The sequence below is a fragment of the Dermacentor silvarum genome, chromosome 3, assembly GCF_013339745.2.
Source record: "Dermacentor silvarum isolate Dsil-2018 chromosome 3, BIME_Dsil_1.4, whole genome shotgun sequence".
NCBI lineage: Eukaryota > Metazoa > Arthropoda > Arachnida > Ixodida > Ixodidae > Dermacentor > Dermacentor silvarum.
The window spans coordinates 101,844,006-101,860,317 of NC_051156.1; the positions used below are offsets into that span (position 1 = coordinate 101,844,006).

The window sequence follows — 16,312 nt, forward strand, 5'->3', positions numbered from 1 at the left end:
GCTGTTAATGAACGGGTGTCTTGCAAAGAATGCCTCAGTTTGTTATCATGCCCAAGCCCACGGCGCCGTCAGATTCTCTGATTAGGCTTCAAGACAGAAGCCGTCTGCTGTATCAGTCAGAAGAATTCGTAGTTGTGCTGAACTCTTTGCAAAAGTAGGTTGAAGTAGTGCTCGCTAAGCTAATAAATTTTAAGCAGCCGCTGAGGGAGACTGCCGTGAATGCTGCTCAAGTGCTGCGAGAGCGTGAACTATTGAATTTTTCAGTGCCTGAGCATTACGAGAAGCTGTTTGAGATTATTATGACAAAGTTCTTCCACCCTCTATTCACTAATTTTGCGCTGAAGATAACAGACAAGAACGACATCGCAAAAGTTTTTTCACAGAAGCCCCTGTCACGAAAGCTCCACAAACTTTCAATCCAAATGATGGCAATAAAAGCTTTTGTTGTGCAGTTGCTAGAGCCGACATTATTTTTTTCCACACTGACGTACAAAACATGTAATAATAAGCAGAAGGAAAATGAAGCTTCATAGTAGTACATCGATGAGAGCTGTGGTTTTCCTTTTATCGTTCTTTTCTTTTGGAAGAAGCAATGCGCGGCGGCCTGTGCGCTTCTGTGTCGGCGTTAAACGCCGCAGATGTTGTAAAACAATAGAATCGGCACCGGTAAAAAAATATCGTGATATATAGTTATGCTACAGCGCACGCCGCCGTAGAGCGTCCGGTATTTCTATTCTGGGGTAGCACCGCCAACTGGTGGTGAGTGACGGCACTAGGCGCGACGACCGGTTCCCTGCGTTCTCGGCGCCGATGGGCAGGCATGAAGTATATAGGAGGCTATGTTACGTGGCAAGCGAAGCATTGCGATTTTCTCTGATTTCTCAGCAGATATCTTGCGGATCTCAGGTTGCTGCGTTATATAGCTGATTTTTTAGACGAATATATTTATAGCGTGGTGCTCGTAAGCCGATGGTCATTCGTGCTCATTCCCGATCGTAGTGGGTACTGTGCACAGTATGCCCAGGTGTAGTAGAGTTAAGGGGCATCATGGGACGAAAATGTTTCGGCGCTTTCTGGCATGGTGTCTGTTGTAGCCTGTGCATTTCTTCGAAACGTCTGAAGCGAGGTAATACAGCATTACTTCTGCGAAAATTTATTTTTAAGCACTGTGATGGGTTCTCTGTATTTACAAGGCAACTTTTCATATCAATAATCACTTTTGTTGTTTTACCTGTACTGAGAAACACTTTGAAGAGGACCAGTACGAGGGAAATCGACAGGATGGGCGCCGTCTGTTAAAGTCAACAGCCCTACATCATGATGGACTATATTTTCGAAGTGAAAAACATTGCTAATCTGTATGTGACTGTCTTAGTTTCATTTACGGTTTTTGTAGGCGATATGTATGCAGTGTTGTGTATTTTTTCAATGTAGTTATCAGTGTTCTAATGGTTATTTATAAAATGTTCTGTACTCGCCATCGATGTGTTTGGCTGATGCGACGTATTCGATGGTAGCTGATGTATTCTGGCTGGATATCCTGATTAATATTACCCGCGGTTGCGTTTTCTTGTTTGTATTCTTGTTTTTGATTTATGTTGTGTGTAATAAGGTTGATGTACCCACTTGAAATCCTCCCATGTAATGAATAAATTAAAAAAATTCTCCCTATCCCGCATTGTGTGTCGAGCCTACCTTGCGATTTTTTTTTATCTCGTCTTTCAACATAACCTTCAGGTGCCACACAGTACATATAATTTTTCATGTACATATCCTTTCATGATTGACTGTACTAGACATTACTAAGTAAATGTATTTTGTGCATCGTTTGGTTTCTTGTGTTTACTACGCAAGATTAACGCAGACAAGTTACGTTACATGTTTCTCTACTGCACTAACTAAACCTTATTTTCACATCGCAGTTATTTTTACACCAGCTTAATCCTGTCAGCACACAGTGTTTTGTGGGCAAAAAAAGCAAAATTGCGCGTAGATATCGTCAAATAATTGCAACGAACGCGAAGAGCACGCGCAACGCAAGGGAAACTAACTGCCGTGCGCGAGTGGCTGGCTACGGTAAAGGAGGCGTGACGTGTAAACCAAAATACAACAGCAAAAAAAAAAAACTTCCACAGACAGGGGGTCGCAAACCTTATATACCAAGCATCGAAGGGCAAAGAAAAAAAAATTGTGCGTATTTCAAACATACACACGGCATATTAAATGGGATTGAATTAGGCAACTTGGGGCATGTTCCCGGCGCCATACATTTATGTCTTCGACGAGTTAACGGCTATTGGTTATAAAGATGTGCAAATGCGATACCGATAAAAAATCCTCATCAAGGCAAAGCTCATGGAATCGCGCCGCGAGTAACACTATTCATGAACGAAAGCGTAGCTGAGTCTGAGCTCGTGTGATTCAATATGGCGGCGCCAGCGGCGTTGTCTCCACCCTGAACGGCGGCGCTGGCATCGAGGCACCCTAGCCGCATCCAAAAGCGGCTGTGTTGTCGGAGTTAGTAAACTTGGTTTCAGTTGTACTTTCTGCGCTTTTGGGCCGGTGTTCATGCGTCACCGCGTGTTTCCTTGCAGTATTTTTGCTTTCTGGTGTAAAAACACGGAACCGGACTATCGTATGTAACATAAAATTATTTATGTTACATATGAAAGATTATTTATAAAAACTGAATATGATGTCCGAATCGGTGGGATGTGTTCGAAAGGCTTTGTTCACATAATTTCACGGAGTGCTCAAGGAGGGAATGCATTGCGTGATGCCTTCTTAACTCGATGGTCTGTTTAAAAGAGTGCTCTTAGCGTATACTACGCGACTGCGCTGACAAAAGCCAAAATGTTCACTAGGCAATTTACCGGCTGGAAGTTGCAACTTGCGCTCCAAACCTACTTACGGAGTTTATGCTAACATTCTCAAAGGTGTCATGGTGTTTCTTTTAGAGGCTCATCGTAAGATCTCGTTACCAGTGCGCCATTCACAAAGCGGAAGAAATATAATGTAATGAATTTAAGGAAAAGTTCCGAGACGGGTTGTTTATATGCACTTGCAACTACTGTCGCAACTACGCGACGTGTAAGCCTACGCTGCGCTAGTAAGCCCGAGGGCGCGCGATCGAATTCCGGCAGCAGCATATTTCGATGAGAGTGGAATGCGAAAACGCCCGTGTACCTTACATCGGGTGCGCGTTAAGGAATCCCCGGTGGTCATAATGAATCCGGAGTCCCTCATTACTGCGTACGCCTCATAACGAAATCGTGGTTTTGGCACGTAAAACCCCAGATTTAAATTTTTATTATGGGCACGGCCACGTAAATGACGTGCTTGTCTGCTCCACAATTGTCGTTGTAAAAGCAAAAGAATGCAGGGAACGCGACAGTAAACAGAACAATAACGTTCAACCTCCCACTAGCATTATGCGTTCAGTTGATCTTGACGTTCATGTTTAACCCTACCAGCCCTTGTGTCCCCTAAAACACGCGAACAAAAAACTGTTTTAAATTGCGACATAAATGTTTAGAAAATGAAACAAAACTGCAGCGATTCTTAAGACAACTACATCAGTAGCGGCAGCAATTTCCTTGTTTTTTTCCGAATGCTGGAGAGGCAAAACCAAAATGCAGGAAAGAAAGCGGGACATTAATGGTAAGCGCGCCTCTTCAATAAAATTTTACTAACCAAATACTGCCACGGTCGCAATCATAATTTTATGTGTTGTTTAAAAGATGCTCAAGGAATTAAATGTAACCAGATGTTTTCCCACTGACGTACCTAATGTCCGCAGCAGTCTACGTGCAGGCTTCCCTGCGTGCTTAACGTAGGACTAGTCAACGGTCTGAATCTGTTGCATGTGGTTCCAAGACGTTCTTGCTTGTTACAAGTGTTGTTTTATTATTTTTATGATTTCAGAGGTTCGGATTCTGCCTGTACCCGGATAAAAACGTTCGGGTCTGGTCGATTCAGAAATGTTCGATGCACTGTTGAGTGGTGAGGTATAGTAGGTTTTTTGACCATGAGGTGGGGGCGGAGAGGTTACACTGGGAAAGATCGGTGAAGGTAAGTTCACCGATGTGACATAGTGGGGAATGGGCCACTTATAACGATGTAGAATCTGGAGAAGGGACGACGGTGAACAGTGAGGAGTATGAGTGCATCCAAGTGAAATGTCCACCTCTGAATAACGAGTCCGAAATAGAATTGCTTAGAGGCCTTTCACACGCACTCATCACAATTTGCTTAGCATAGTGTTAGTTTTAACATTTAATTAGGTGGACAAGCTGGAAAGTAATAAGTAGTGTCATATTCTTATTGCCTTTTACCACTACTAAGCCGTACTGTCCGGTTACAGGGACACCACATTTGATTATGACGGCGTTCTCAGAATACACTCGCCGTAAGCAAAGAGCCGGCTAGTGTATCTTTGGTGCAGTTTACTGACGCTGATAGATTCTCCCAAATTTCGGCAGGCCCAAACACACTGTCGATATATACTATCCATTACTGCAAGACAATGCGATCGCTTCTTCGCGAATGTCTTTCCACAGTTCCATGAAAGAAGCTTTACCCCCTTCTTCCTGTATTTTCTTCTCGAAACGGGCTAGCAATTCAGGAGTGAAGTACTCCTTCCAGCTTCCAACCCTGGCTTCCTTCACGACGGCATACCTGTGCTTGTCTCCTGCGTACCCTTGCTTGCTCCTCGCCTTCTTTTCGGCAAATAGTTCGTCCCACTGGGATGTCTCGTTAGCCTTGAAGTCGACCACCATCGTCTTCCTCATATGTTGGGGCCTGGACCATTCTAGAATGTTCGGCAGCCTCTCTTCATCCTCTTCCAAGGCTCTGCCGTAACTGTCGCCCAGAAAGTGAGCCAACTTTAGCACCACGCTGCCGGTGTCCGCCTTGAGTTCTTCATAGGTGACGAAGAACACGTTGGGTTCGTCCTTCAAGGCGTAACCCGCTGCCACGTGGTCAAAGTAGCTCCCGTAGCCCAAGTCGCCTTCGATGAAAGGTTCGAAGAACTCTGCGAAAGTGCCGTCCTCAAACTGGTACAGGCTGACGTCCGTTATCATGCGATAGAGCGAGACGCAAACGTCCCACGGGTTTCGAGCGACGTATACGTATTTGGCCGCTTCGTTCATGGCCTCGCATCGAAGAGGCTGGTGAGTGAAGAAAAGCCTTATTGGCAGAGTGGATTTCCAGTCGGAGCAGTCGGTGTACTCGATTCCGCGGCAGTTCCGGGTGAATTCACCGTATCCTTTGACCGGGCCGGATTTGTCGAGGATCAGCTGAGTGATGTACTGAACCCAATGGGTTCCACTTTTGGGGTACGTAACTTGCACAACGTCGTCTTTGGCGGCACGAAATCCGAGGCTTTTTCGAAATATTTCCGGGACGATCCAAGGGCACATAGGCACGCCGTCGATGATTTGCCGGTAAGGCCTACGGCCAGGCATGATTGCGAAGGTCTCTGTGTTGTGTGCCCTGAAAAAGAAGAATGCTGGTAAATTTAATGCTAACAAAGAAAAAAAAAACGGTTCCCAGAAAGCTGCAGATCAGAGCTCGCCATCTTATTTTCTCGTTAACCACAAATTCTGATCTAAGCAGCCGGCTGTTTCTGGGATTGAGTGTTAGAAGATCACAATAAATAAATACCATGTGCATCAGACCTCTGACGACCGAACAACGCAGGTCTTCTAATTATATCTTGCACCATGTTTATTAAATTTTCTTCCATGAACAGTTTGGCTCGGATACAGCTGGGACATTTGACTGGCTGAACAGCTTAGCCGGGCCACACCTTTTATGATGAGGCAGGCCTTTTTTAAGAGTGGCCGCTGGACTGTAACGATTGCCGGCATTTCTTTTCAATGCTGGATCCGCGTGTTGCTCTCAGTGTGATTCACCACGTTCAGGGTCGACCACTTGACCCTCCCGTGCCAGTTGGACCTATATAGTCCTGCCAGCTCAACAACAGGCGACTAATAGTAGACGTTGCTTAAAATAATTGTATCTGTGCTTCTAGAACTCTTGTTCATTACTTCAGTGCTGTTACTTTAAGTTCATATAGGAGTATTTATTCCAGGTATCCTTTGTCGTAACAGCTAATCCCAACCAAAACGCCCTCAAATTCAGTGTTACTTTAAGATAATTACAGCTGCACAATTCAGCGAAAGTTGTGCCGAAAGTGGTATATTATAGTGGTATATTAAATACACTCTACCGTGTGAAAGTACAGTTCAACAAAACTCGAAAATACTACTCTCGCGGTTGCAACTTAGGGCTGCAGAACACTCGTGAAGTGCTTTTTTATACGTATTATCGCTTATCTTGAACGCCAACTGGCTAATCTAAAATATAGTTCTCCAATTTCAAAAAAAAATGCATATGAAGTATTTAGAAGCGATATCGTTTATTGAAAATATGAAATACTTGTTTCACTACAAAGCAGTAATGTGTGAAGCTACACGAGATATTTAATTGACATAGGCATCTATTTCGGAACTTGGAAGGTTATTCTGGACGCGATTCTTAAACTCCACGTGATGAAATATGTTTCCTCTCGACAGTCAGAAAATGACGAAAAATATAATATGGCAGATAACATCTTCAGCAGCTATAAATTGGGCTACTTCAATCAATCAATCAATAAAAAAATTTGGAGAACGCTTAAGCTTCGCCTTTAAGAGTGGAACGCGATAGCGTTATCGGGCTCCGTTTTTTCTTTATGAGTCGGCTTCACTTCAACACAAAACGTGGGAAAGCCAACTTACAAAGACCAAGCTTGCACTGCTTCCCTGAAAGTCGGCTTCACTTTAAAACACAAATGCATAGCTGGGAATAAATTTTTACAGGAGCAATTTACGCCGTCTTTATTAAAATTTATGAAATTATATTTATACCCTGCAGTGGACATAAATATAGGCTGATGATGATGATATCAAAATGTGAAGACCGTGGGACCTTTTTATTATTTTATTAATAGTTTACTGTTGCCCCGAGGAGCGCGCGTGTGAAAAATTTAGAAAGGCTCGGTTTTTGAACATTCCCCTCAATGTTGCCTAGAACCAAAGTACAGCGAAACACCATCAGAATTGAAGGATGCTCAAGCTTCGCCTTTGAGAGTGGAACACGATAGCATTCAAAGATCCCTGGCTGCTTATCAGGCTTTTTTCTCGTATATTCAAATTACAATCCGACGCTATCATGCCTGTAGGTTGTGGTTTAGTCGTACTTTTACGATTTTTCTGACAGATTTTGCTTTGAGAACTTCAATTTTTGTTCACTAACGCATTGCGCCATGCGGAGGGTTGTGTGGTAGGGGTGGTTCGGGATGATGTGGTTCGGTATCTATCTATCTATCTATCTATCTATCTATCTATCTATCTATCTATCTATCTATTTATCTATTTATCTATCTATCTATCTATCTATCTACGTCTTTGTGCTCTCATGGTCGTAACGACCATGAGAGCACAATTAGTATGACCATGAGAGTGGTAGACTAGTATGACCATGAGAGTTAACTTAGTATGTACCAAAATTAGCATACTATGACAACATTATATGACGAACATAAATGATATGTCGCGACATGAATGTCATCACATGCGTGTCATGTAGGTGATGAAACAGCCGCCTACGTCTTGGTGCTCTCATGATCGTTTCGTTAACTTGGTAGATACCAAAATTGCATATTATGACACAAGTGTATGACGAACATAAGTGATAGGTCATGACATAAATGTCATGACCTGCGTATCATGTAGGTCATGAGAATGACCCAGCGAAAAAGATTAACACTCAAACACCACTGAAATGGGTTCGGACGTGGGTACTAAGTGAAGGAAACACTAAAGGATACTGGAAGAAGTCATAGTCATGACCATGAATGAACAAAAATGCCAATGACTCAGCGATAAAAGATTCACACTCAAAAGCTACTGAATGGGTTCTGAAGTGGCACTAAATGAAGGAAACATTAAAGGATGATGTAGAAGTCATAGCCATGACCATGAATGAACAAAAATGCCAGTGACTCAGCGATAAAAGATTAACATTCAAAACCACTGAAATGGGTTGTGACGTGGGTACTAAGTCAACGAAACACTAAAGGATGATGATAGAAGCCACAGTCATCAGCTTAACTCAGCAAAAATGGCAATGACTCAGCGAAAAAGATTAACACTCAAAAACCACTGAAATTGGTTCGGACTTGGGTACTGAGTGAAGGAAACACTAAAGTATGGCCGTAGAAGTCGTAGTCATGAGCATGACTCGGCAAAAACATCAATGATTCAGCGAAAAAAGATTAACACTCAATAACCACTGAAATGGGTTCGGACGTGTGTACTAAGTGAAAGAATCACTAAAGGATGGTGGTAGAAGTGAGAGTCATGAGCACCACTCGGCAAAAATGGCAATGACTCAGCGAAACAGATTAATACCTAAAAACCACTCAAATAGGTTCGGGCCTGGTAACTAAGTGAAGGAAACACTAAAGGATTGTGGTAAAAGTCATAGTCATGACCATGACTCAGCGAAAATGACAATGACTCAGCGAAAAAAGATTAACACTCAAAAAACAAAGGAATGGGTTCGGATGTTGTACTAAGTGAAGGAGAAGGCTAAAGCTTCATGGTTGAAGTCATAGTCATGAGCATGACCAAGACTTTCGGTTTAAGTTCTCTTACGTATAACTATATGGGCTCCTAAGGACTCATGAATGTCATGACATGCGTGACAGTTGGACATGAAAGTGCCGCCTACGTCTTGGTGCTCTTAATGGTCGTTTCGCCAACTTGGTAGCCTCCCCGCACACAGCTTCGCATAACATCGATTCCCGCTGGGCGTGGGATCTGCCAGCTTTTTATTTACAAAGGTGGTACAAATGGGTTTAAATATACAGAAGAAGGTCCCATAGCTCAAAGCTGCAAGGGGACTTCCTGTTTTAAAGTACATGAAGAGAAGTGAGAGAGCAACGGCGATTATACAATGGCAACAACTGTTAAGCGTAACTGTTAAACATTATTTAACTACAACAAAACGATACTAGTAAACATGAGCCGTATAAACTCAACTTTCTATTGGAAGGAGGATTAACTTTCTTTCTAAATGGAACGAACGAAACGCATTGTTTTAAATTATTAGGCAGGTTATTCCTAAAAAGCTACACCTGCAAATTGCGCCGTGTGTTTTCCACAGTTACTGCGTACTTTTGGTAGCAAAATGTTGTTATTGAAGGCAAACCTTGTGGTAAGGAAAATATAAAGGCACACCTTGTCAAGTGGATTAATCGGAATCAGGTTCTTTATAGTCTTGAATAACGTGATGACTAAGTGACAGTTAACCATAGCGTAATGCAAGGATTGTACAAGGATGTAAGGATGGGATCAAATGCTTTAATAAGCTCACTGAAAAGTGTGCACCGGTATATAAGCCTGAGTTGATAGCAAATTAAATTTGGTCGGTAAACGAAACTAGTGCTAAGTTCGTTGAAAGATACATTGTGGGGCCGCAACATTCGTATTGGGACGGAATACAAGCATGTTTAGTACATTGAGTGCAAGGGCATTGGCGCGGAAAGGACTGAAGGTAAGAGTGCCGCGAGTAAGACGAGCCGATGTGGAATAGCTTGGGAATGAACCACCTTTCAAACAGACAATATTCAGTGACTCCAAGGAAGCCATTCATACCGTAAAACATTTACGCTCTGGAATTTACTAGTAATTGATAACCCAAATTAGTTAAATTTGCGAGTGTTCTGCTGATAGAGAACACGACATATTTATTTATTTATTTCGAATACTCCTGCTCTCAACCGAGAGCATAGCAGGAGGGCAATACGAGCAGTCATAGAAAAATAGGAAAGGGCTAGGAATAGGCAAATATGCAATTATTACAATTACAATAAATGTACAAGAATAGAGGCAGGGGTTACAGTAACAAAAAAATGTCCCAGTTTCGCCCTAAGGGCGAAGCAGTGAATACGATAGCAACACAGCAATGTCATACGAAGCAAGGTGAGCGGCTTTGGTAGCAATATGAATTGTAGTAAACATGAGCTGATTAAGTAAGCAGGTGTGCTGCGGCGTAAGTAGACCGACATGAAGAGAGACTCGATGACCACGAGAAGGCGCGTGTGAAACGGTGGTGTTGATGAGAAGCGCTTCCCGTGGGCAGCGCGTGCGAAGGGACACACCTGTAGCGCTGCACTGCCGACCCGGGCAGCATTGCATGTGTACCGTGCGTTGGAAAATGTGGCCCGACTATTACTAACTGATTGAACAAGCGTGGTGTGAGCGCGCACAAACAAACATGAATAGATCACACTGAATGACTGCAGACAACGACTGTCAAAACGCTGGCAGCAAGCGCATATATACGCCGCAGCAGCGGGCGAAGGTACGTGCGGTCTATCGCTTCAACGGAAACTGAGCGGCGAATGCACGGCGCATAAAGGTCAGAGCCGTGTGTAGATAAGAGACGGTACGGACGAGCGACGAGCGCGGTTGTTGGCAGCGTAGAAGTGCGCCCCCCCCCCCTCCCCGCGCTCCCTCCGGCGCTGGCTTCCCGCTTCCTTGCTTGCGCGTGGGTGATTGAGTGCGTTCGCTCTCCGTGATAGCGCGCGTCCCCGCACGCTTCCGCTCGGGCATACGGCGCGCGGCGAAGATTTTATCTATAGGGAACCTCACTGCGACGGCGACGGCAGAAATCCGGTAGAAGTGTCCATATAATTGCTATCGCAATAAAAATCGCGTAGCTCGCACTGGAGGAGCAATGCTAAAGAGACAGCGGAGCTGATGGGCACCTAGCTAGTCCTGGCTTTTGAGCTAGGCCAAGCACTACCAAGTCATCCACTTCATTTTCTTATCTATTGATTGGATATCGATGACTGAGTAAGCTTAAGTAGTCCCAACCATGCTTACCTAGACTTAGCTAGGATCATGTTCGCTAGTTCACAGGGGTATGAGCCATTGCGCTTTTACCCTTTCTGCACTGCCGCCAGGATCGGCCCAAATGGCCTGTTAGTGGTTCACACATTACGCCCCACTTAAACAGCTCCGCTGTTAAAAGAGGGGTTACATAACTATAGACGATGCGTTTTCAATACATTTGTTTCCAGCACACTAGTGTGTTTGGCAGATATTCAGGTGCGTTGAGATAGCAAACACAGCGACTTCACATTGAAAAAAGTCTTTTAAAACGGAAGAAATGGGGGAAAATTCTAAAAAAAAGAAAACAATAACAACACTTCCCCGAGGAGGCAGCCAACAATGATTCTCCGGAAGGGGGTGGCATAGCATTTGGTTTGGACAACTCTAGTCCTTTAGTACCTTCATTTGAAGTAGTAAATTCAGAAAATGATTTAATATAATTTGTGAGAGATGGATGCAGCTGATTCCATTCACGTATAGCTATAGAAAGTGGAATAAAGAATGTTTAAAAGTTTCATTGTTGTAGGAACATTCAGTTAGTTTGGATGGTCTTGACGTGTAGTTCGAGATCTGTAAAACTAGGTTTATTTTGAAGTCTATTTGACGTCTATATTGAAGTTGTTTTGAAGAAAGTGAAACAAAACCTTAAGGCATGCTTCATTCGCTCTATTGATACCGTTTGTAGAATAGATGCAGCTAGAAGATGAGTTGGTGGTCAGTGCAAGTCCCATTTAAGGTCAGCAGTAAGCATGATACCTAGACATTTATTCTCATTTGCTTCATCTACGGTCGTACCTTTGATCGCATAAGCAAAGTGTGAGGGTTCCTTTTTTCTGGTCACGGTGATTACGGCGGATTTTTATTTACGTTTTGACATCTGGCACTGCTCACACCATTCAGGTATTGTGTTAAAGGATTGCACTCCGAGAAAGATGGCCTGCATGATTGTTAATTTCTCGATAATACCATAATCATTGTCCAAATGCTTAAGGTTAAAATCGATGTTTGTTGCAATGTCATTAATGAAGATTAAGAGCAACAACGGCCCAAGGAATGATCCTGGTAGTAGTCCTAATGATACAAAAATAGCTTTTGATGTCGCATGTTTGAAGAATACAAATTGTTTCCGGTTGAACAAAAAAATTACACCAACTTCCGGTAGGGGAACCCTGAGTAGTATGCGAAGCAGCCATGGGGTCCACTCAAGGTAGTTTTATCAGCTGTATAAACTTGGACATGCAGCAGCACCAGCAACGCGCAGAACTGTTGTCGACGCCGTCGGCGTTTTGCCCGCGTTCGCACCGAACGCGCGCGGCGTTGGTGACTGTTGCCGGTGCCTCTGGGGCGCCTACCGTAGCGCGTCCAACCTAAGCTGCTTCGCATTATCGCGCGCGGAGCCGCAGGTGTTGCCATTCATTCCGCAATCAGAGAGGAGAGTAGGAGTGCCGAGAGGAGAGGAGATGAGACAAGGTGAGGAGAGGAGAGGGAGGAGGATGCGCATGATTGCTGAGAGGAGAGGAGATGAGACAAGGAGAGGAGGGGGACGGGGATGCGCATGCGCAGTAGGAGTGTGGACGTATGGTGGTTGGATGGATTGAGGGAGGTAAGGAGGGAGGGAGTGACATAGCTCCGAGCATAAGATGCTTCGCATCTAAAAAAGCACAGCATATCCACGAAGTGAATGATAATGAGTGGGCGAAGCACCGGGCTAATCTGGTAATCCACAGCTACGGACGAGAGATAACGAGAGCGCGCGTCGGGAACGAACGCCCTTGTGCACCGCAGCGCCCCTAGCTATGGACGAGAAAGAAAGAGAGCGCGCGGCGGGAACGAGAGAAAGAGAACGCGCGTCGGGAACGAACGCGCTTGTGCACCGCGGCGCCCCTAGCTACGGACGAAAAAGAAGGAGAGCGCACGTCGGGAACGAGAGAAAGAGAACGCGCGTCAGGAACGAACGCCCTAGTGCACCGCAGCGCATCTAGCTACGGACGAGAGAAAAACGCCGGAAGCGTTCTCCGGAAGCCGGAAGCTGGCTTCCGGAACCGGAACCGGAAGTGGAAACGGAAGCGGAAGTCGGCTTCCGGTTATACTATACATATACATATATATGTATATATGCGTATACATACATATATAGCGGTCTCCATGCCAACCAGAGCTACGGACTTACTCCATCTAGTGAACACTTCATAAAACTACAGGTGGCTACCACTTACGCCATCTAGTGAACACTTCATAAAACTACAGGTGGCTACATACGGAGGAAGGACAGACCCACGCCCTAAGGAGCTTCGCCCCTAAAAATGCATCTATGGGAATAAGCCTATAACAGATTACGCTGTAAGAAACTTTGATGAAACAAGTCATGGGCCCGTTACCTGAAACGCCTTCTACTTTCGCAATTAACGTGTTATGGCATCCATTATCAAATGCTTTCGATAGATCTAGTAGAACCATATCTGTTTGGCTACGTTTGTTCAGGCTGAGCGCAAGGTCATGCATTGAATTGCGTATTAGTTGACAAGCCATCTTGGAAACCATACTGGTTAGGAGAAAAAAGTTTACTCGCCCAAGGATAACTCTAAAATGTGCTTAAAAATAAGATGTTCTAGGAGCTTGCATGATGTACTAGTAAGAGATATGGGCCTATGATTTGACACCATACCTTTATCTCCTGACCTGTGTATACGTATGATTTTAGCTATTTTTCAGTCTGACGGTAATTCATCTAATTGGAAAGATTTCTTTAAAAAACTTAAGCAGATATATCTGCTGCACTATTCTGCATACCATTAAGAAATTCGTTTCCATTGGGGCCACTAAATTCCATTGTTCAACAGCAGGTTCAAGTTACCCGCACTTGTAATGTTTAGGTCATCCATGCTCATAGTAATGCACGAATTAACCAAGTGTACACTCTCTCTACTGAAATACTGACTGAAATAAAATCGTCAAGTGTATCTGCCTTCATTGGGTTTTCTTCTGCAGATAGGTGTGGCTCTATAACATTTCTACTGAATTTTTTCCAGAACCTATAGGGATTATTTGTAAGGAAAATCTGAAGAGTTATGTTAAAGTAATATTCTTTTGTGGCCTTGGTTTTATTTCTGAGATCTGTTATTGCGTTGCGCAGTTTGAAACTTCTTGACTAGCTTGGATTATTCTTTGCTGTTTGACGAAGCCGATTCACTCGGCGCTTCCACTGATATATGACACGATGTGTGTAATATTTCAGTGGCTGCTGGGACACCATGACATCGTCGGCAAACATGTTGCCGATGATGCCACCTCACATGTCCATGCTAGATCGCCCATAGTCATTATGCCAGAGTCGATGCTCCAAGACAACTTCGTCATGTTGCTCGTGATATCACGTTGGGAATACTCCGCGCAACTCAAGCCGTAGTTTATACAGCCCAGAGCCGCCACTGTAATAGCCATTATTACCAAATGTCGCCCTGACGAGCACTGCCGTGTTGGCTGTGGGTCGGAGCATAGCATTCACAAAGTCTTACAGCTATCGCGATTTGAATGGTTGACTCGCCTATGTGCGAGCTCCCCGTGCAGATGCTAAGAGACCATCGATCACCTCCTCTGACACCGTTCCCGCTTTGACGAAGAATGTCAGAGTGACTGGTGCACATGATCTAAACAAACAGGACGATCGGCCTTTTAGAAAAGCAAGGGTCCTGGGAGGTTGCCCTCGCAGCTCATCCGCGCACAAATTCACAGGAGCCCTTCTACACCACTTCAACGTGAAAGACTTGTGTGTGAGACTGTAGAAACACTGAGTATCGTCCAGTGCAGGCACATAATTTGATTCTTGCCTTCTCTTTCCGCCACTCCACATCCCCTCTCTCCTTTCGGTAGGGTAGCGATTTGGACAAAGTGTTCTGTACACTTAACTACCTGTCTTTCGTTCGTTTCCTCTCTTTCTCTCATCAACACGAATAGAAGCCAGCCAGTGTTTGAGCAGAATTTAGCTGGACTCATGAAAGTAGCTCTAGTGCTTAGATACTGAGCCAGTGAATGCCCTGTCGATTCGCATTGTGTAGGACCAGGGGCCAGATTCGCAAAGCTTTTCTTTCGGAAGTGCTCTTTACTGTTGGCCGGCCGCCTTAGATAATAATATGTATTGCATCTGGACTGGGTGAAATCCTTTCTTACGAACAATTCTAGCGTAAGACGTTTTGTGAATTCGGGCCCAGTTTTCTTTAAAATAAAAGAATGTGGTACGCTAATGGGCATCGGTGCAGATTTCTAGGACGGTGTTAAAACTGGTAAATTCTGGAAGGTTACGTGCCCAAACCACAAGGAGATTATGAGGCACGCCGTAGTGGGCGACTGCGGACAAATTTTTACAGCTCGGGTTTAACGTGCAGCTAAAGCCAAGTACGCGGGCGTTCATGCATTTCGGCCCCTACGAAATGGCGCCGCCACGGTTGGGTTCAAACTCGAAACCTTGAGCTAAGCAGTTGAACGCCATAGCCACTAAGCTACCATGGTGGGTCTCCTTGTACATGCCAAAACTGATGGTATATACCCTCTACACGAACGAACAAACCTCGAGCTTTGAGCAGTTTTGTTATCACACCTTATGATCTTGTGCCGCGCTCATGCAAAACGGCACCATAGCAAAGGAAGTACACAAGACAATATCACAGCTGAGACGGCATATGTGCAATGTACAGAAAGCAAGAAAAAAAGAGGATATTAGCATGATCATGGTAACTATTCACATTTCGACTGATCCTACAAGTGGCTGATCCAATCGCTGCCTCCTATGTATATTGGAGGAAGAAGTGGTACCTACTATATGCAATTATTGCCATAAATTTGCGAAATTTTCACAGAATGCATATGATACAGTCGTGATACAATCAGGCTCAAAGGATTGCGATGCACAGAATTGGCGACACAGCTGCACATTTGTTTACCTGGGATTCAGATTAGTGATCCTTAGTAGTACTCACGGAAAAAATGGCACCGTTCATTTTTACTGGCTGCAAGGAAGAACTATGGGAAAAGGTAGCTTTATCGCGAAAGCTGGTTCCGCGCCGTATACACTTTGAGTCCGGCAATATACAGGCAGAAGTTTTGAAAGAGGTCCCACCTTTAAACCAGGAATGTGGGGCAGGCTGTGCGAAGGATAGGAAGCGCGCGTGCCACTTCGAGCGACCCGTATCTTTCTCGACAGTGTTTATTTATGCTTATCGGCCGGGAGTATAACGCATAAACAACTCTGAGAGTGTGCACCGCAACACACGTTGAGATAACAGCTTGATAGTGAACCTCTCCACCTGAATGCGAAGCTTGAGTTGTGAGGCACATGTCAGGGCTGGAGAAGAAAAGACCAGCCTTTCCCA

At 44.4% G+C, this 16,312-nt stretch overlaps 1 protein-coding gene across 1 annotated transcript; it reads right to left on the reverse strand.

The window, feature by feature from the left end:
* Positions 1 to 2,424: 2,424 nt before the first annotated feature.
* On the reverse strand, positions 2,425 to 16,085 carry LOC119445631 (3-alpha-hydroxysteroid sulfotransferase-like). Its single transcript, XM_037709895.2, has 2 exons — positions 16,060 to 16,085; positions 2,425 to 5,493 (listed from the first exon to the last, which is right to left on the reverse strand). Exon 2 carries the CDS (start codon positions 5,463 to 5,465, stop codon positions 4,506 to 4,508), a length of 960 nt encoding a protein of 319 aa, XP_037565823.1. The 5' UTR covers positions 5,466 to 5,493; positions 16,060 to 16,085; the 3' UTR covers positions 2,425 to 4,505.
* Positions 16,086 to 16,312: the final 227 nt, after the last annotated feature.